At 55.2% G+C, this 19,731-nt stretch overlaps 8 protein-coding genes across 8 annotated transcripts; 5 read left to right on the top strand and 3 right to left on the bottom strand.

The window, feature by feature from the left end:
• Positions 1–1,002: 1,002 nt before the first annotated feature.
• Positions 1,003–1,798, top strand: KD926_010095 (uncharacterized protein; the record flags this gene model as incomplete). Its single annotated transcript, XM_053102604.1, has 2 exons — positions 1,003–1,372; positions 1,428–1,798. 2 exons carry the CDS (start codon positions 1,003–1,005, stop codon positions 1,796–1,798), a joined length of 741 nt encoding a protein of 246 aa, XP_052953974.1.
• Positions 1,799–2,662: 864 nt separating this feature from the next.
• Positions 2,663–4,201, bottom strand: KD926_010094 (uncharacterized protein; the record flags this gene model as incomplete). The annotated part of the gene is made up of 1 exon (XM_053102603.1): positions 2,663–4,201. One exon carries the CDS (start codon positions 4,199–4,201, stop codon positions 2,663–2,665), a length of 1,539 nt encoding a protein of 512 aa, XP_052953973.1.
• A 642-nt stretch (positions 4,202–4,843) lies between these two features.
• On the top strand, positions 4,844–5,846 carry KD926_010093 (uncharacterized protein; the record flags this gene model as incomplete). The annotated part of the gene is made up of 2 exons (XM_053102602.1): positions 4,844–5,152; positions 5,481–5,846. The coding sequence occupies 2 exons, from the start codon at positions 4,844–4,846 to the stop codon at positions 5,844–5,846; spliced, it is 675 nt and encodes a 224-aa protein (XP_052953972.1).
• A 1,109-nt stretch (positions 5,847–6,955) lies between these two features.
• Positions 6,956–9,463, top strand: KD926_010092 (beta-glucosidase; the record flags this gene model as incomplete). The annotated part of the gene is made up of 2 exons (XM_053102601.1): positions 6,956–7,121; positions 7,182–9,463. The coding sequence occupies 2 exons, from the start codon at positions 6,956–6,958 to the stop codon at positions 9,461–9,463; spliced, it is 2,448 nt and encodes an 815-aa protein (XP_052953971.1).
• A 1,716-nt stretch (positions 9,464–11,179) lies between these two features.
• Positions 11,180–11,866, top strand: KD926_010091 (uncharacterized protein; the record flags this gene model as incomplete). Its single annotated transcript, XM_053102599.1, has 1 exon — positions 11,180–11,866. One exon carries the CDS (start codon positions 11,180–11,182, stop codon positions 11,864–11,866), a length of 687 nt encoding a protein of 228 aa, XP_052953970.1.
• A 580-nt stretch (positions 11,867–12,446) lies between these two features.
• Positions 12,447–14,300, bottom strand: KD926_010090 (uncharacterized protein; the record flags this gene model as incomplete). The annotated part of the gene is made up of 2 exons (XM_053102598.1): positions 12,447–14,163; positions 14,224–14,300. The coding sequence occupies 2 exons, from the start codon at positions 14,298–14,300 to the stop codon at positions 12,447–12,449; spliced, it is 1,794 nt and encodes a 597-aa protein (XP_052953969.1).
• A 1,933-nt stretch (positions 14,301–16,233) lies between these two features.
• Positions 16,234–16,988, top strand: KD926_010089 (pyridoxal phosphate-dependent transferase; the record flags this gene model as incomplete). The annotated part of the gene is made up of 3 exons (XM_053102597.1): positions 16,234–16,311; positions 16,363–16,514; positions 16,700–16,988. 3 exons carry the CDS (start codon positions 16,234–16,236, stop codon positions 16,986–16,988), a joined length of 519 nt encoding a protein of 172 aa, XP_052953968.1.
• Positions 16,989–17,256: 268 nt separating this feature from the next.
• Positions 17,257–19,446, bottom strand: KD926_010088 (phytoene synthase; the record flags this gene model as incomplete). Its single annotated transcript, XM_053102596.1, has 6 exons — positions 17,257–18,103; positions 18,155–18,445; positions 18,500–18,673; positions 18,728–19,074; positions 19,124–19,223; positions 19,268–19,446. The coding sequence occupies 6 exons, from the start codon at positions 19,444–19,446 to the stop codon at positions 17,257–17,259; spliced, it is 1,938 nt and encodes a 645-aa protein (XP_052953967.1).
• Positions 19,447–19,731: the final 285 nt, after the last annotated feature.

The raw sequence follows: 19,731 nt of genomic DNA, 5'->3' as shown, positions 1-19,731 counted from the left end.
CCCTTTCCTGACGAAACGTCCATTTCGGGAAATATTTACATGCAAGGGCTGAAGAACACAGTCTGCCAAATGACTCGAAAGTATCACCCCTCGCATATGAAAGCCTGTTTAGGGCAATCGTACTATGCATGACTTGTGACCTTACCGTTTGGCCACCTACTTTTCCGACAGCGTCGAAAGGTTCTAGATCATCTACCGTTGAAAAATGTGCGAATTGTTCCATGTGTCGAGATTTGTTCCCACTGATACAGAACACAGTAAACTTCGTGTTAATCTAGCTATGGTAGTGGCAATGGCATTTCCGGGATAGCTGACGACGAGAAGCTGCAGACCGGCACCACTGTCGGAGCAGTTCGGAGAAAACGTCTTACCTGGATCACCGAAGCTCAGAGCAGCTGAACGTCCGATGATCTGCATGCTGTTTATGCGTATATATTCGTCTACAGACCTCAATGCAGATAAGGGCCAGGTTAAAGGCAAGTCCTACGACCTTCTTTCCTTCGCTTGTGCCCTACCTTCTCGGCCTTTCTGGTTTCCAACACATGCACGGGCTGAACTCCGTACATTCCACGGAACATTTGTACATTGAAGCCTTGGTAATATCCCTATGCTCACTCGGTTAAGCGCTATATATGATGACCACTACGGAGGACGGACGCAGCCATAGGACCGACAGTGCGTACAGTAGCCTGTTCGTTTACCAGACCACCAGCCCGTGCTAAGCAACGCGACAGTGGGGCGCTACCAGACGCGAACCCAAACTAAACCCAACGGCTCGAAATCATCCCGTCCGAAGGAGGGCCACGAGGGACGGACCATGCGACTAGTGAGGAATAGTGATATGAAGAATGGGGGCCAAAAATGAAATTCCCGGGGTCCACTCCGGGCCCCCAAACCTCGTTGCGATTTCTTCTCCTCTCTCGCTCCGTCAGACTCCCCGAACCCCTTCGTTCCCTCTCTCGCCGTGCTCCCCTGAGGTCCTGACCGATCGTACACCTCGCGATGGTGTCCTACGACCCTCCCTACGGTTTCCCTCTGCGCCGAAATGGGACCTGTCTCAGCAGCGAGACCAGCTGCGGCCGCACCTGGGACAACTTCCACGCGTGCTGTCCTGGCAACTCGGTCTGTCCCGGGGCCACGCAACGCATTCCCAACAATGTCTGTTGCCCATCAGAGTCCGACTGTACCGCTCCGCTGGAAGAGTCGCCCCACTGCGCCCTCGCAAATGGGACGATGTATGATCACACTGGGTACTTTTGCTGTCTCAGCGACCAGACGGGTTTCTGGACGAGCAGTCCGAAAGACGCCGTTGGCTGCTCGGACGGGATCCCCAACAACCGATCGTATTCCATTTTGAATCCGATTTCCTACAGTAGGTGGTCATTCTCTCGTTCGCCGGTGTGTTTGACACTGACTTCATGATTCAGATACCTCCGAATCTGCCACCTTGACATCGTCGACATCCACGGCCGCTGCCACATTGTCTACCTCCGCCTCCTCCTCCGCCACCACCTCGTCCACATCCGACTCATCCACCGGCGCGTCGAGTAATCATGGCGGTGCGATCGCCGGAGGCGTAGTCGGCGGCGTCGGCGGTCTCGCCGTGATTGGCGCCTTCATCTGGTACCTCCTGCGTCGGCGTCAAAAGAACCAGCCCGTGCCACCCCCAGCTGGCGAACCTGGGCTGCCGCACCAGTACCAGAACCTGCATCCCAGGGAGCTCCACGGACACGGCGTGGCGGCGGAGCTGGACAACATGAAAGATACGCAAATTCACGAGTTACCGGCCGAGAAATAACCGTGTCAGACCTTCGACAACCCCCCATCCCCATCAGTCAACCCTCCAACCTATGGATATCCAGTCCGCCACTTTGTCAACTACGGGCCGCACCCATGAACCACCCAGTTCCCTCGCAGAGTCTTGAAACGTCTAGCCCCCGGGTATAATGATAGACGTTGAACGGGAGATAGATGGGTCTCCCTCCAGCATTGACTCTCCGGGAGATTCTAAGTATCCCACGGACGTCGACAAAAATCGTCTGGTCCGTCAACCTCAGGGATTGGTCGTCCCGCCACGTGGAAGTGTTTGAGAAGCACCCCTGGCCCGATACACCAGAGACAATACGATGTGGTTCTAACAGATCATCTGTTGTGGAAAGACGAACAGGCACGACAGCGTTAAGCATTGACTTGTTAGTTAGCATCTCAAGCGCGTTTGAAAAGTGACCCCCACTAGTGTGAATGATCCGGATTCCAGCAGTCAGGGCAACGTCTATAATCACCTAATAGGAGAGGCGTTCATCGGTCTCTCTGTATCAACCGATCACCTTGTAATGGAGTGTAACGCTTTAAATCAAGACGAGCTCTGATCCAGTACTTTAATGAGAACATAGGAATGAAACATCTAATATCTGGAAGCACATACGAATGGCGAAGATGTCGACCTGTAACTGGTGGCAAGTACGTCGACAAAGCTACAAATCGATAGACTGGACTTTTCCACAAGAGAGAGGCGGTATCAGAGACGCGATTGAATCCACGAATCCCCGATCTAGATTTGGGCTATGTTGTGCAGTCATTAGTCTAGCAGTGAACTCGATAAAGTGCTCTACAATGAACAAGTCATCAATGTCATCCCGGATTTCCTGGGGAATTGGTGGGTTTATGACTGAAGGTCCTTCGGTTGGTCGGGATCGTATCCAACCAAGCAATTGACCGTTTCCTTGCCTTCACCGCTGTCGTTGATTTCGTTGCCCACCGGGGTCTGCCACTGTCCGGTCAACTTGATGTAGCCATCCAGCGCGTTGTTCAGCCGGTGGCCGATCTCTAGGGCCTTCCCTGCGCGAGAATGGGAATAATAGGTCAGTAATGAGCGCGCCTCTTGTCGCCGACCGGCACTGATTAGCAGCCGAGCGGAATGCTCTACCCAGCCCTGAATCTGGGCGCGAGATTCAGATTCGAATCGGGTCAGCATCTCCCTCACGAGGGGAAGGTATTGGGGCGGCGAGGAGCACATATAGTACAGAACCCGTTTGAACACCCGGCCGGCGAAGATCGAGGCCTCCTGGAGCTGATAGTCTGGGTTGAGAAAGCTGCTGGAGGCCCCCGTGGTCAGGTACCGGTGTTCTCCGTATTCCGCCGGGATAGACTCAACCCCCAGCCAGTACGGAAGGAAAGGGGCAGCGACGGAGCCGGTGGGTGCGATCCAGATGCGCAGCATGTCGCGGTCGACGCCGGCACGCAGACTGACAACTTGTCCATAGCCGGCCTCGTCATCTGCGATACGGTGATCCCGGACGCGCGCCATGAGTTTCTCCTCCGTCACGGGGGCCATGCGCAGGGTGGCATCCTCGAGCGCGGCCTGGGACATGAACTTGTATCCCCCGTCGCGGGCCCGGTACCGGGGATCCTGCGGGCCGTAGACATCGAAGATATTGAACGGCCTGCCGGAGGAGGCGTTCCACCAGCCCCGTTCGACTGCGAACGACACGATGTTCTCGGAGCCCATGTAATCGGCGCGGTCCCGGAAGTTGACCGGGAAGTCCTCGATATATCCGGGATACAGGACCTTCACCTCGTTGGGCCCCAGGCGCTGCGCCGCCCAGAGTCCCGCGCCGCCGGCCATCTCCCAGACGACCCAGCCCTCGTCGTGATCGGCGATGAGGTGGGAGTTGCCGCCGTACGTCGATTCCCCGTGCTTCGCGATCAGGTGTCCGATGAGTTCGACGCCTTGGCGGGCGGTGCTCGCACGCTCCAAGACGATGCGCGCAAGGTCACTGTACTGCAATCCGTGCTGGGGGTTCGGTGTCATGGCCTGCAGCTCGTCTCGGTTGACGGCCCAGACGTCCCGCACGCCAACGCCCTTCTCGTTGAGGCCGCCGTTGGTCAGGGGCGCCGGAAATCCCTCGTAGTCCGAGTATTCCATGCTGAGGTATCGAAAGGTGTGGTTGGCCTGGGAGATCTGGATCCGCTCGCCGGGGAAGCTGGCGTCCTCGGTGACGCCTACGGTGATGGTCGCGTTGGGGGGATGGTCGCGCGCTGGAAACAGCTGCAGCCAGTGACTGGAGACTTCTTCGCCCGTGCCTCCGATCATCGTACTTCCGTCGACCGTGAGGTTCTTGCCCACGTAGAAGGCGTAGCTGGCGGCGGCCGGATGGGCGGCCCAGAGGGCGACGGCAGCCAGTGCACAGTGGGTGAGCATAGTGATGGATTTACGGAGGAGCTGTAACCCTGATCAATGGGATCATATATGTATAGATTCACCTATAAAGGAAATGGAGATCTCCGGCCGAGGAAGTCCAGGGCTTTTATCAGCAGACCCCCCTCGGTCACGTGGGACGGGGGATGATCGCGCTCCTTCGGGCGTCGCTCTTCCGCTCGTCGCACAAAGAGGCAGGAGACTTCCTGTTCTCTCCTGTTTTCTATCAAATTAATGCCCTGCCGAGTCCTGCTAACTCGAGGGAGTTAGCAACGGACTGTGACGCACTGACCCAGGGAACCAAGAAGTCATCCGTACGGAGTAAACAGACAGTCCCCCGCCCTGCTGGGAGTGCCGGCGACGATCCCTGGTCTGCGACTTTGTGCGCCCCCAGTGCCAGCGATGGGCGACGGCGGGCATCGCCTGCCCGGGATACGGCCAGACGGAGCCTCGCAGGCTGAAGTGGCTCCTGCCCGGGAAAGTGACAGCGCGACGCCCCAAGCCCGCCAAGCCCGAGGCCAAACTCGCCCATGAGTTGCCCACCGATCTCCAGATCTTTGTCCAGGCCTCAGAATACTATTTGTGACCGCAAGCCCCGTCAACTCGGTCAACTCCGTCCGGTTTCCACTGAAAGATCGCCAGACAATGCGTGCATCTATCCCGACCTGTCGCACATCGCATGACTGGGGGCTCAACACCGCCATCTATCCCATCACCCCGGACATCGTTCAGATGGCCATGGCCCGGCATCCGGACCACATTCGCATGGTCATCGTGTGCATGACCTTGAGTCACCTCCTTAATCGGATCCGGAAGGAGTCTGCATCGCAGGCGCGGATGCGGGACTTCTTCCATTACCGGGGCCGGCTGATCCGCTCTTTGAGTGACGACATTCAAAGCGAGCAGAGACGCACCAGCGATCGGGTAATCGCGAGGATGCTGACCCTGCTGCTGGTAGATGTAATGTGTAGATGCCCCGTTTGTGCCGGGGTTAGACTCATCACGGGCAGGCTCAGCATGGCGCCTCGCCTCATTGCCGATGCCACCTCGACGGAGTGCGCAAAATCATCGACTTGCGCGGTGGAGTACGCTCCATGGCCGGATCGCCTGGACTACGTCTATTGCTGTTGTTCGTGGCCTTGTACGTGACTGTTTAATTTCATTGTCGGACTTTTTGGAAGACTGACATTCCAGCGCTGCCATCATGGGAGATACCTCGTCGCCGGCATCTCAAGTGTCGCTGAGAGCCTCGGATATGGCCGCAGTTGGTTTCAAGATTTAGGAGCATGCCAATCAACCATTTGCCTTCGGCACGTACCCGGCCGCACTCTTTGGGAAGATCCTCAACATCAATTACCTGCGACAACAAGCCTTGGACGGTGTCCCCGGGGACCTGATTCAACCAGCATATGAGATTCTGAACCGGATCCACGGTTTCTCGGTCGCCCGTTGGGCCCATTCCATCTCGACCAATCCGGACTGGCAGCTTTTAGGAGCCATCCACCAAGCCGCCATCGCGATCTACTGTATTCTGTCGGTTCAGAGCTTGGGCGTTCTCCCTTGGAATGCGCAACTGCGTGACCTCTGCATCGACCAGGCTAACGGCCTGCGACGGCGACTCGCAGTCGCCGTGTCTTCCGCCACCTGACACGATTTGTAATTTGGGACCTGGTGGTGATCGGCGTCGCAGCCGTGCAGGATGCAGGCTCGCGGGCCTTTCTCCGCGAGCAACTCCCCGGTATGAGCCACTCAATGGGGACGTATGTGCCACTCCTGGCTAAAGACTGTTGGAGAAATTCTGGACTCTGGATTCGACACACAAAACGTGGGATGAGTGCTTTGATCAGCCGTATACATTTGCCATGCACATGTCGGTCGATGTCAGTGGGGTTCGATAGACCAGTAACTTTTCAATCACGATGACCGACTCACCATGCTCTTCCCGTCTAGTGTCGGGATTATAGGCGGCCGGTATTCGCGCAGTGGGGAATCCCTGGTAGCTGCTCGCACTACTCCGTAATTCCCGGTTTTTCTTTCGCGGCGGATGCCGGCCGAAGTCGGATCCTCGAGCCGAGTCTTGTAGTTTTCAGGGAATTGGGGAGATTGGGAAAGCCACTACGGACCATATGATTAAGAGGGAACGGTGGTATCCTGACATCACCCTGTGGGGGAATCGGAGAATCCTGAATCGCGTGGTCTACGGTACGTGGTGCACTGGTGCTTGATCAAGGAAGCATAAGCATTAAGCAGGCCGACCGGGCCGATAGTCCAGTCCACCCCCGTCATTTCTCCAGCTGGGATGTCGGCCGCCTCGACAATAATGCCGGAAGTTGGAAGCTCCACGACGACCAACGACTGAGAGACTAAGAGTAAAGCCACCCGCGGGGTAAACGTGTGGGGGCCTTCTCGCTTTTTCTGGCATCTCACCGTACCGGCAAAACTTCGGTTCTTCCCCAACCGACAAAATGAGGTCATTCCCCAGGAAATCGCTCTCTGCATCGGTTCGGTTGACGTGGGGAAAGCTTGACACGAGGCTATCCCCGGCTTCTATTCGTTCTGCAGCCTCCGAGCTGGGGACCTGTGGAGATTAGGTTGGGGGTTCAAGCCTGCCATGCTGAATGTGTGCTTCTGCCTGCCAAAAGAGGCAAATCAGTTCTCGGAGCTGGGACGGGGACTCTGTTCTATAAAGCAGACGATGATTCTTGTGCTTGGAGGAAGACAGGCAAAATCCACAATCCAGGTCAACCCAACTCCAAGATGAAGGTGACGGGCGCGCTCCTGTCGACGCTCTGGCTGGCAGCCGTCGAGGCCAACACGTGCCAACCCTCTGGTCCATTTACTGGGACGCCGTTTAGCTATGTTCCCCCGGAGAACGCCACCGTCCTGAACCCCTATGGCGCTTCTCCCGCCGTGCATCCGTCTCGTAAGTGACTCGCCCACGCCCCAGGCTGGTCCGTGAAGCACGCTAATGCTCTTGTTCCAGCGAAAACGACGGGGAATGGAGGCTGGGAAAAGGCCGTGAAACAGGCCAAACACTTTGTCTCTCAGCTGACCGACGACGAGAAGGCGTGGATGGCCACGGGTCAGCCGGGTCCTTGTGTGGGCAACGTGCTGCCCATCCCTCGGCTCAATTTCACCGGTCTGTGTCTACAAAACGGTCCCCAATGCGTTCAGCAGGGTGACTACTCCAGCGTGTTCGTTAGCGGCGTGTCGGCTGCCGCCAGCTGGGACCGGAAATTGCTGTACGATCGAGCCTACGCCCAGGCGCAGGAGCATAAACAGAAAGGCTCCCATGTCATCCTGGGTCCCGTGGCCGGTCCGCTGGGTCGCAGCCCCTACGGAGGACGCTCCTGGGAAGGATTCGCCGCCGACCCGTATCTGACGGGAGTCTGCATGGAGAAATCCATCCTGGGAATGCAGGACGCCGGAGTGCAGGCGAACGCGAAGCACTTCATCGCGAACGAGCAGGAGACGCAGCGCAACCCCACCTACCGCCCCGATGCCAACGAAACCACCTACATTCAGGACTCGGTATCGGCCAACGTGGATGATCGCACGCTGCACGAGATCTACATGTGGCCGTTTGCCAATGCGGCCAAGGCGCGCGTTGCCAGCTTCATGTGCTCCTACAATCGACTCAATGGCTCGCATTCCTGCCAGAACTCGTACTTGCTGAACCACCTGCTCAAGGGTGAACTGGGCTTCCAGGGCTACGTCATGTCGGACTGGGGTGCGACCCATAGCGGCGTCGCCTCCATCGAGAGTGGCATGGACATGACGATGCCCGGCGGCTTCACGGTGTACGGAGAGCTGTGGACGGAGGGTTCGTTCTTCGGAAAGAACCTGACGGAGGCCATCAAGAACGGTACCGTCAGTTCCGATCGGATCGATGACATGATTGTCCGCATCATGACGCCCTATTACTGGCTCGGTCAGGATAAGCCATCCTACCCCAGCGTGGACTCTCAGGTGGCCTTGCTCAACACTGACTCCCCCATCAAGGACTGGCTGTATGACTGGAAGTTCACGGGGTCGAGCAACCGCGACGTCCGGGGCAATCATAGTGCCCTGATTCGCCAACACGGCGCTGCATCGACGGTGCTTCTCAAGAACGAGCGAAACGCCTTGCCCCTGCGCAAGCCTCGCAACATTGTCATTGCTGGAAACGACGCCGGCCCGATCATCGATGCCGCCACCACGCGATCCAACGCCGAATACGGTGTGCTAGTGAACTCGGGCTCGTCGGGGTCTTGCCGATTGACCACCTTGTCGACACCTCTGGAGGCCATCACGGCTCGCGCTCTCCGACACGGTGGCATCGTGCAGCCCTATTTGAACAACACCCTGGTCGCGGAGAACTCCCTCCCGTCCCTACTCACCGTCCAATCCCCGGATGTCTGCCTGGTCTTTCTCAAGTCGTACGGCCAGGAAGGCGAAGACCGTCAGACGTTGGAGTTTGACTGGGACGGCAACAAGGTCGTCGAGTCAGTCGCCAACGACTGCAATAACACCGTCGTTGTCACCCATTCCGCCGGCGTCAACGTCTTCCCCTTCGCAGACCATCCCAACGTCACCGCCATTCTCGCCGCGCATTATCCCGGCGAGCAGGCCGGCAATGCCATCGCAGACCTCCTGTACGGCGACGTGAATCCGTCCGCCAAGCTTCCCTACGTGATCGCCTACAACGAGTCCGACTACAACGCGCCGCTGACCACCGGATCCGCCACGAACGGCACCTACGACTGGCAGAGCTGGTTTGACGAGAAGCTGGAAGTCGGCTATCGCTACTTCGACGCCCACGATATCCCCGTTCGCTACGAGTTTGGATTTGGCCTCAGCTACACGACCTTCAACCTGACCACCCTCTCCCCCAAGACCTCGGTTCCGTTCAACCTGACCGCCCTGCCCGAGGCCCGTCCCGTCCAGCCCGGCGGCAATCCCGCACTCTGGGACAAGGTATACTCTCTGACCGCGCAGGTCTCCAACGCGGGTGATGTCGACGGATTCGCCATTCCCCAGCTCTACGTGCAGTTCCCCTCCTCCGCTCCCTCTGGTACTCCCCCGAATCAGCTGCGTGGCTTCGACAAGGTCTGGCTGCGGGCAGGGGAGACCAAGACGGTGACCTTTGACCTGATGCGTCGGGACCTCAGTTACTGGGATGTCGTCGCCCAGGATTGGCGCATTCCAACCGGTGCTTTTACCTTTAAAGCCGGCTTCAGTAGTCGGGACTTCCGGGCCAAGGCCACGGCGACTCTGTTGAAGTGATGCGGGCTTGGGATGACTTAATGGAGGGATGATCTGTGTATATATTTAAGCGATATAATTTAGAAGTCTTCAAGTTCGCAAAGTGATTTCCCCAAAGGCACATTCTTTGGAAGAATGACCATCTCAATTAACGGTATTCAAGGCTGGCAAACTTGTTAATAGCTAACCTATCGTCATCTCCATGTTCACGGTGTCGTTTGATACTTGATTCTGTCACGCTGGAATGAACCCCACCCAAGCCCATTTATGTCGGAGAGATCTCAGTCGCGTGGGCGAAATCCGTCATTATTGGAATTCCCCTGACTGTGGGAAGTCGAGATCCAGGCGTCACTGGACGGTGTTACGGTGGCAAACTACCCCTTGCTCGCTGCATCCAAATATTGCCTGGTTGAACCTTGAGTCCCATAGGAGTACCCCGTAATATCGGGGCGATCTGCTTGAGATGAACCCTTGGTGCCAGCCCTTGCATGATCTTGCGTCGACGCAACAAACTGCCCTTGATCTGGTCTACAATTCCAGACCGTGTCGGAGGGACAAGTCAAATAGAAATCGCAGATAGCAGCATTGGCACTACAGTTTTAGATAAAATCCCGAACCTTGTATCCCTCCCAATACAGGGAATGCATGGTCAGTGGACATCAATAATCGGAGAATTCGCCGCTTCCGATCAACGGGCATTTGATTCATCATGCTTCAACTCCGCTGGACTTGACATGGCGGACAGGGCTGGCAGGAGATCGCTACAGAACAGAGGACAGGACTTGTCCACGGTAGAACGATGACCTGGTCCTTCGATCACCCGGTAACTTCTACCGCTCATCTATTCATAGTACCGTATCCCATCGCTTTTGCGTTGCTTGCTCGCACCGGAATGCCTCGCTGGTCGCTCTGTGGACGGTAGCAATCATGACGTTGTCACAGCACAGCCTCCGATCGCGATCCATTGAGAGCGGGATTTAATTTTAGAGCCCTGGCCAGCGTGTCTTACCTGAGGTACCAACTAGATCCTCCGTACTCTGTCCATAACGTTGGTTTTGCGCGGCGGGAGGTTGGGGTGGCAGCCGCACGTCCCGATGTCATGTCGGCTTATTCGCTCGGAGGCCAGCACTAGTTAACTACGGTGTACAGCAGGCTGACTGATCCTCCGGACGATAAACAGTCAATTTTAAACACATGTTGTGTTATCAATTCGGATTGATAATAATAGCTCGCAGGTGGAGCGACCGGGGAGCATCCAGGACATCCTATAGGGGGTTGGGCGTGATCAGCACAGCCCTACTCCGCCGTCACGTCTTGGCTGGCAAGAAAAGCCGCAGAATCCTACGGAACTATCAGTCTGGCTGTACATTAGCCCATCTTGGCGCTGTCTGGGCAAGGGAATTGGGATCTGCGCCTTGCGATCTTGGTATTGCCTGGCCAAGGGGGAGGGAGGGATTCATCCGGGACTGGAACCTGGAGGTTAGGCCGCGAGCCGCGTTTTGGTCCGTCTGAATTTTAGGCGATGATCCATTGATCCTTCACTGGAAACAGCCTCCGTCGCGAGGTTATAAATGGGACCAACTTCGCCCTGAGAGCTACTGCATCCCAGAATCATCCCGAGTTTCTACTACGAGCAATTCATTTAATTCTCTAATCTCATCCTTCCCGGTTGAGTTCCTCATAATCTTTCTCCCATCCTCGTCGCAACTTAATTTCTTCATCCACGCATAATCCACGATGCTCTTCCGCACATCCGCCCTCTGTATGGCAGCCAGCCTGATCGGCGTGCCTCTCGCCGCGGCCCTGCCTACGACCGCCAGCTCCGGTCTGGCTCTGAGCTCTCGCGACGACACGCAATGCGAGGCAGGCACGGCCTTTTACGCCTGCAAGCTCAACAACTTCCGCGGTTGCTGTTCGGTCGACCCGTGCGCCCTGCAAGATGGCTGCCCCGACCAGACCGACGACGGCTCCCAGCCTCCTCTCGGGTCTTGCCCGGCGAAGGGCGAGAAGACCAGGCTCTTCCAGCCTCAGATGCAGACTCTCATTCTCCCCGACACCGATCACCCGAAGCCCGCAGAGAACTTTGACCTCATCAAATCGAATACGACCGAACGCCAGCAGATTGCCTCGTGGACCCTCCCCTCCGAGGCCAAGGACTGTTCCGTGGGATGGAGCATCCCCGAGGAACGAAACTTCTCGGCCGGACACACGGCACGTGTGACAGTGTTCGAAAACGAGGACAACGAGCGTTTGGGATCGGCTGACTTTTCCTTCTGGCCGGAAACGCCGGGCCCGCGCTCCAACCTGGTGGCCGCCGTGGACTGCAAAGAGAACCTATCGCTTCGGCTAGCAATGGTCCTCAACGATCAGGTCTTCCTGGAACAAAACGAGGAGACGGGCTGGTGGGTGGAGTACAGCTGCTAGGGGAATGGAATGAGCCAGGAAGGAGTGGGGAGATCCTGAGGGGAAAGGGTCTCCACTTAACGACTAATGTGATGAATCTTTAGTGTCATTAATAATAATTCTCGATAATTCTGATATACATACTAGCTAGTGACTACACTCTAATGTCAATACACTCTCTTTAATGGTATACTAGTTGGTCCAACCCCAGATGGAGCTTAGCCACGAGCGTAATGATCCCGTTTGGGGCCAAATCGGCATCTTCATCGTGAATCGAGCCCTGGTGGCAGGGGCTCCCGCCAAGGGGCCGGAACCACAGGGAGACGTTTCATCGTTTCATCGCTCCCGTGTCGCCTCGCCACTCTCGCCAATCTAGGATCTTTCTACGGGGTGACCTTGGTCGACCGTCAGCTGCGGTTTGAGCGAAGGTTCATCAATGGTCGGAAACCCCCAAACAGCCGGGTCGAAACACACAAAAGCATCTCGCTCTTGGCAATAACTCATGCCAGCGGGGCGAGAAGACGGTGTTCATCCAATCCGAGGCGTTGCCTCGTGCCTGCTCGGCCTAGCCGGATGAGCAGTGGGATCCGTTTCATGATGGCTAAAAATCAACGGGTATATAGCTGTAGATTACCCGCCAAGTGTCTTTAGACCGATCACGCTCCGTTCTCGAAAACTGTAAGAACGTTTGATCCGAGCTTCGACTCCACTTGGTGAGGTCTGCCTCGGTGGTCCCCAACGGAAAGCCATCTCGCGGCCGAAACACACCGTGCGGCCGGATGCGTGCCTCTTCCGGGACGAGCTCTGCCGACGGCGCTATGGGCTCGATCTCCGAAAATGGGGGGCTAGGACTGGTCGCCAATTGGAGATCCAGGGTGCTCAGGAGGTGGCTGAGGTCGTCCATATCACGAGTGTGGGAGGAGTGCCCGACAACGGCAGTGTGTGCTTCCAGTGTCCTCGTCTGGTGCGTGGTTTGGGCTGCGCTGAGCGCCATCCCGTACGTTTCCTCCAGCATGATCACCCATTCCCCCACCCTCGCCCCGTGGTCGCGGTTACTAAAGCCTTGTACTTGGTGCGCTCGCCGCAGCAGAGAGAGCGCCGCACGCCGGGTGATCGGGTCGCTGCAGCGAAGGCAAGTGAACCAGAGGGGAAAGCCTACGCTGATTTCGCAAGTAAACAGCGGCGGAGTCCCATCCCCGGGCGACAGCTCCTGCAAAACGATGCGCGATTGCTCGACGATATTTCGGAAGTTCTGTAAGCATGCATCATGACCGAGCCGTGACTGCATCACGCAGACTGCGACAATCACGAAGGACATATCGTAATACGTTAGGAGCAACGCACGAGTGCTCATCAGCGGGCGTGACGAAGGGTCGGGATTAGATGGGTGTTCCGTCAAAGCGATAAAAGCCGAGTACCAGCCTTGCAACCTCGTAAATAGACTCTGCTGCTGCTGCATTAGTTCGTCCGTGACCCGGGATGCCTGCGACATGAGAAGATAGTCGTTGCAGGTCTGCTCAAAGAGCTGGACCTCGGCGGCCAGGAGAACGATCGCCTCCCGGGCCGCCTTGAGAGACGGAAAGCGCGTCACCGTGGGATGTTCGGTCGCAGCCAGGAGGGCGTTCACGGGGAGGGCGATGATGTGCGTTGAGAGCATCCCGAGCCGGACGAAAATGGGAACGATGGTGTCCTCCAGCAAGGAAGCCTGGGTCCCCGTCACGACGCCACCTGCGATTTGACCACGCAATGTGAGAATGAGCTGGACGCCCTGGTCGTAGAGTTGCACGGCTTCCCGCATGCCTCCCATGAGGGCTTCAATGCAGATGAACAAAACACAGGTCACCAGGCCGACGAAGAGGTCGACGCCGCCCCGCTCAATGTGTCGACGAACGGCCGCTACTGAGCGCGAGTACCAGCCCAGCGCGTCTCGTTGGTTTTCATTGAGACCGAGGCCATGGTGTCGACGGAAGGCGATCACGTCCGGGGAGAGATCGGGGCTCTCAAGCAGCGCGCTAAGCGCGATCATGGCATCCCACACGGCCGGCTCGTTCCGGCACACCTGGGGGATGATCGTACGCCAAAAGTCGACGTCCAGCGCACCCCCCACGGACACGGCCGCCTCGTGAAAATAGTAGGCAAAGGCGCGACGCTCCCGCCACACGGTGCTGGGCGAGGAGGACAGGGGATGGTCGAGAACCGTCCGCGTGGCCGGAGCAGAAGCAAAGGACGCGGTCGGTCGGCTGTACTCGCAGCGGCGACCGGTGCGGCTGCATCGCACGCACGCGGGCTTTTCCTGGCCACATTTGACCCGACGGGCTCTACTCGGCGATCAGAAACGATTGACCAAGAACTAGGGAGACAAAGGAATCGCCACCTACTTGCATGTTGTACAACCTCGTCTGGATCTCAGAGGCCCGATCGACTCATCGAGGAAATGGGAGCGCCCCACCAACATGGCGGCCTGGTAGAGCAACCCTTAGGGGAGAGTCAATTAATGTAAGTCCATCGTCTGGAAAGACACGACGAAGGAAGATGCGGCGGGGCGAAGAAGGGGAGAGGAATGAGGAGAGGCCAAGAGGACAAGAGGACAAGAGGACGACAGGAGAAGAGCTTCTCGATTCTTTGGGGGCAAAATTAAGATGGTGATAGCCTTAGGGCCTTGGTGCCTTGGTGCCCTGCTGCCTGAGGAATCGGGCAGAGATCGGCCGCGGGTAAACAATCTCCGGTTGGCATCCATCCATCTGTTGCCTTTTGTTTTTTTTTTTTAGAGACAAACAGGGTAAGACTAGGTTACAGCGCCTTTAATCTCTCTTTGCAAGGTCAGTCACTATGGGTTAAATTGGGGTAATCTTCCACCTTTACCCTCTAGACATACAGTAGATATAAATCATTAAAAATCTTTATTTTGGGGCTCTGTGTCTGCTCAATCGCCAAAAAAAAAAAAAAAAAAAAATCGTAAAAAAAGAACAAGAACAGCATTCCGATAGAGAAAGAACGGGAAAAGAAAAATGACAAAAGAAGGGAAAGAAAGCAAGAATGAAAAGGAAACATCATTTGTCGTGCGTCAAGGGAAAGGACCCCTACGCGCGCAAACGCAATGCTTAGAACCGTAAAAGCACTGGATAGAGCGCGACAAGTGACAACCAGCCCGTGTAAGAGAAATAGACCTGCTTGACGGCCTTTTCATCAATTCTGCTCCGCCATAACAGTAAGGCGACCTGTGTCCCAAGCGCCACACATACGGCGGCGCATTTTGGATGGGAAGACAACGCAGGTAATCCCAGAAACAGACTCCACTTGGCAATAATCACCGATGACAGCGACGATGTCTTTCTTATCCCCAGGACGATCGGGAGAGTCTGACGGTTGACTTTTCTATCTCCTTCGGTGTCTGAAAGATCGCATATATGAACCGTCGACAGGGCCACACAGGCAAAAATACACAGCCAATTCCACGTATCACTCTTAACCAGTGAGAGACTGCCCTCAAGGACATAGAGTTGAGAATCCATTGAAAGCCGGTATGTGTTGATTGCAGCAAGGCTGCAGCCACTGCCAGCGAGGAGGTAGCCAAAGGCACAGAGCAGGTTCCGAGCGACAAGTGACCGGTGGAATTGAGTGTTATTATACAGAATCCCTGCTAGATGGATCACGATCGAATGAGCCGAGGTTCGAAGACAACACGAGAGCGCGAAAGCTGCCAGGCGCAGAATGACGAATGATCGTCTCGATGTGCCATTTCGTTATACAATACAGATGACCGATATTTCCCGGATCCGTTCGAATTCAAGCCAGAGAGGTGGCTTGGGCAGGACTTTCATCATCTGGACCGCTATATTGTCTCCTTTTCCCGTGGGTCTCGCGGCTGTCTCGGTATCAAGTATGGCTCATTTTTTCTTAACCCCATGGTGAATTCTCCAGCTAACTTAGCCCTCATAGTCTGGGCTACGCAGAGCTATATCTGGTCCTCGGGCATATCTTCCGCAGCCTGGAATTCAGTCTATACGACACCACACGCGCTGACATGGAATGGAACGACGTATATGCGCCCAGGACTCAGAAGCATTTGGAGGTATTGATAAAACCGTAGATGATCGGTGTTCTCGTTGACAGATATCTGGTGTAATTTGGTAGACGTATGAATGTACCTGAGCGATCGAAGTTTCGAGGTTTTCCCTTGGGACATAGGTCAGTTTTCGACGTAGATAGCCGTGGGGGTACTTCAAAAGACCTGGCCCGGTGAGAAATTGATAGTATACGACGGTGATCGAGATGTTTACAGGAGGTAGATCCTCCCTGATAGTAACGGGCTTGCCAAGGTGACACTAGTCCCGAGTCGGTAGGAGCTGAATTATGCAGGGAAATGGTGCACAGATGACTCAGCGTGCATGATCATTGGACTTTCCCCACAACTTCTACTGCTCAACTCCAGAAAGTCAACCATCGCCCACTGCAACGACCACTGCGTATGTAGTATTAACCGGATTGATCCATCTATCAAAGCTAACTAGACATAGATCCGTTCCTTCTCTTCAGAAACCACACCCTCCCCCCCCCTCCCAGAACGCAAATACCGCTCGAACGACAACGTCCAGCTCCTTATTCGACAAGGACCGATGGACGGCCAGCAACAACAGCTGGAGACTGGTCCTTTCCTTGTTATAACGCGGTCCGTTCTCGAGAATCCACAATGCGTCCGAGCGTAGGAAGAGGATTACACTGGCACAAACTGGACATGTGTTTGGACGTTGGCCTGGCGTAGATGTTCGATTACAGCCGGCCGCTGCGAGCCATTCGTGGGCCGGGCGTAAACACATTGGCCATGTGGGCAGTGTCCACCGGAACATGATACAGGAACAGACGTCCCTTGTCGGCTACGGGGTCAAGCACGTTAATATGCCTACCGGATCTGGCGCCTCCGATCGTCGATGGTTTCGACGGCTTGCACTCGGATAACCGACAGGGTGGCGTCAAGCCCCAGATCAAGTCACTGATAGCGATCTACCTCGCCGTGGGGGAACCGGATGTGGTTGGCTCCCTAATCGTGTACAATTTCTGCGCATACGACGAGTGCGTGGTACTAGATGAGAAGCGCGCCTCCCTGGCCGACCGCCGTGAAATTCTTCATCTCTCGGATGACTGATGCAGCCGAGCTGGACGATGGTCACCTACATGCGTCCGTGGCAAGTGAAGGTGCAGGCCATGGCGGCATCCTCAGACGATTAGCCGGTGCCGCCGAGCGATGGCCATGACCGCATAGGTCAATAACAGGTACATGAAGTTTCCAGACAATGATACTTTCGCTACAAACGCTGGCCTTGCTAGTAAAAGGCATGAGAGTATCTTTGGCATTCTGTATTCAATTACATTGTTCCCATATGGAGGATCGACATGACATCAATCGATAGCCACTAACTGCGACACGTGGAGAGTCCCATATTGCTCATGGCCATATAGGCGACAACCAGTCGTCGCCCGAACGACAGCTTCAGCTTCTGGTTGGGCCTACGTGGCCGAACGCCTTTTTCCAAGACAGTCGCTATTTCCATATAGCTTGCGACCGTTGCTCGCAGAGGCCCCTGAACCTGTATCGGTAGATACTGAAACGCCACTTCTGACTCAGAATAGAGGCTCTTAGCTCGGGTGATAAGTCTGTATCGTAGTCTCTCCATACGAGGGTCTGAAGGACAAAAAATAACATCCGCAGGGCAGAGACCAATTTCGTTCAGCCAACTCGTCGGCAGGTAGACACGGTCAATTGCTGCATCGCGGCCAATATCCCGAGCCACATTGACATACTGCAACGCCTTCCCCATCTGCTCAGCAGCAAAGGCTACTTTACGACGGAGAGACGGGTCTGTAGCGGATGGATGTGTGGAGAAATGGTGAAATACGAGGTCAAGAATACATCGGGCCACGGTGCTGGCAACGTGGTAGGAATAGCGGTCTAGGTCAGATTCGTGAGCAATGGGAAAAGTATTTGTCTTTGCATCAAAGCTCAGATCAAAGCGAAAGCCTTCGAGTAAGCTCTGCAGAGGCTGGATCGTAAGCCGTGATACTGGCAGTTTGTCGATAGCCTCGATTAGCTCAGCAGGGCCACCTAAACCCAGCGCCGAGGCACCGATCTTCTCTCGAAACTCGCGCGCATGAGCGAATTTGAGAAGAAGCAAGTCATTGCATTGCTGCACCACGGCGCGTGCACGCGGTTTGCCCTCACCTTCGTCCACGAGGTCATCCACCACGCGACAAAACGAATAACTGTCCAGTTGGTGTCAGTTTTCTACAGAAAGCAGGGGGGCTACCGCTCACAGGTAAATCAGGTCTATCCGGAGAGATCCTTGGAACATCGCACTCCCCATATACATGCTTTGACTTGAGTGCGCTAGACAATTGACGGCGCGAGAGAGATGGGAAACCAAGGATGCGTCAGGCATCCCCGCTCGGGCAATATCGTTGAACAAAACGCGGGTAAATAATGGACCATCGCAGACATCTCCTGTGGAATGAGCCTGTCGGAAATGCCTGAGGGCGATAGCACGATCAGCAACTACCAGACCATTCACGACCAGGACGTTGGTAAGAAGAAAGAAAATTGCTTCTCTGGTTGCTTTAGTTGGAATGTGCCTTCCCGCATGACATTGGCCAGATACATACTCGATGTCTAATCCCTCCCAGAGTTGAATGCCTAGTTTGGTGGGATTTTCAATAACCCAGTGACCATTTCTCAAAGCAAGAGTATCAACAACCCACAGGAAAATGGTGGGAATTGCCACAGATGATACAAGCTCCCGCGAGGGTAAGGCGAGAAGAAAACCGGAAGAAAAAGTCCTTCGAAATATCATAAGTCTGCGCTACTGGAAGACCGGAACAGCGGTTAAATACCATTGTAATAAAAGGAACGGACACGCCCATGAGAGAATCAGCCCTAGGTAGGTGTAGTGCCCTGTCGCAAACATGGCAAGAACACCCATCAGCGTCAGGATGGAGAGGAAGACAGATCCAGCGGTTTTCCAGACAGGAGAGGGTCCACAGAGATACGCGGAGAAGACCAATCGTCGGGTTAGCACAATGTAAATCAGACTGGTATTGTATGTCTGGATAACAAAAAAGAAGACCTCCTCGAGCGGAATGGAGAACAGTGTATAGCCAAGGACTGCGTTTTGTGGATACGTCCAGATCTGGTTGCGCACGAGGTATGAGTCCCAAGGGATGGTTGCAAGCACTGATACCTATCGCAATATGAGAAAAGAAGCGAATAATTTCTAGAGGATTCCTTACTGCGATAAGAATTGAGATTTTGGTCCAGTCCAGGCGCGTAAGGAAAGGCCATGAGAGCAAGGTTAATGTTATGGCCAAGGGTATGTTGTAATGGACGTGTCTGACCCTATCAGCAAGATTCAGTTGGAAAGGTAGGTCACATACACCATAGCGTAGGCTAGACCCATGATGACATTCGTAGAATGTAAGTTATTTGATGCCCTGGCGGAAGTAATGAAGCGATAGTCTTTCACTTCTGGGCCTGAATGTGGATCCTTTGACTTATGTTGCGACGGAGTGAGTCTGGCGTCCATAGGACCATTGCCATTTTGGGTCACCAACATTCAGGATGCATGTTCCATTGGGTCCTTGAAATTCTAATGTGTTGGACATTCTTGTCTCTACGCAGATCGAAACTTGCTTCCTCTCGCCCCGATGGAGTCATCGACAGGCAACCTGCCGCAAACCAGTCATTCTAAACTCTCCAGGTTACAATGAGGTTCCATTAGACGCATGGAATCATCATAAAAACATCTCTTTCCCAATTCGCTGCTCCCCTTGATCCTTTCCTATGATCCCTTTGGGGACTTATGTTTCTGTCTAGCCTTTGCTCTGACCTCCGTTAAGAG

The sequence above is a fragment of the Aspergillus affinis genome (assembly GCF_023601865.1).
Source record: "Aspergillus affinis strain CMG 70 chromosome Unknown NODE_76_length_176809_cov_89_000192, whole genome shotgun sequence".
Lineage (NCBI taxonomy): Eukaryota > Fungi > Ascomycota > Eurotiomycetes > Eurotiales > Aspergillaceae > Aspergillus > Aspergillus affinis.
This window is presented reverse-complemented; position numbering and strand designations above follow the sequence as displayed.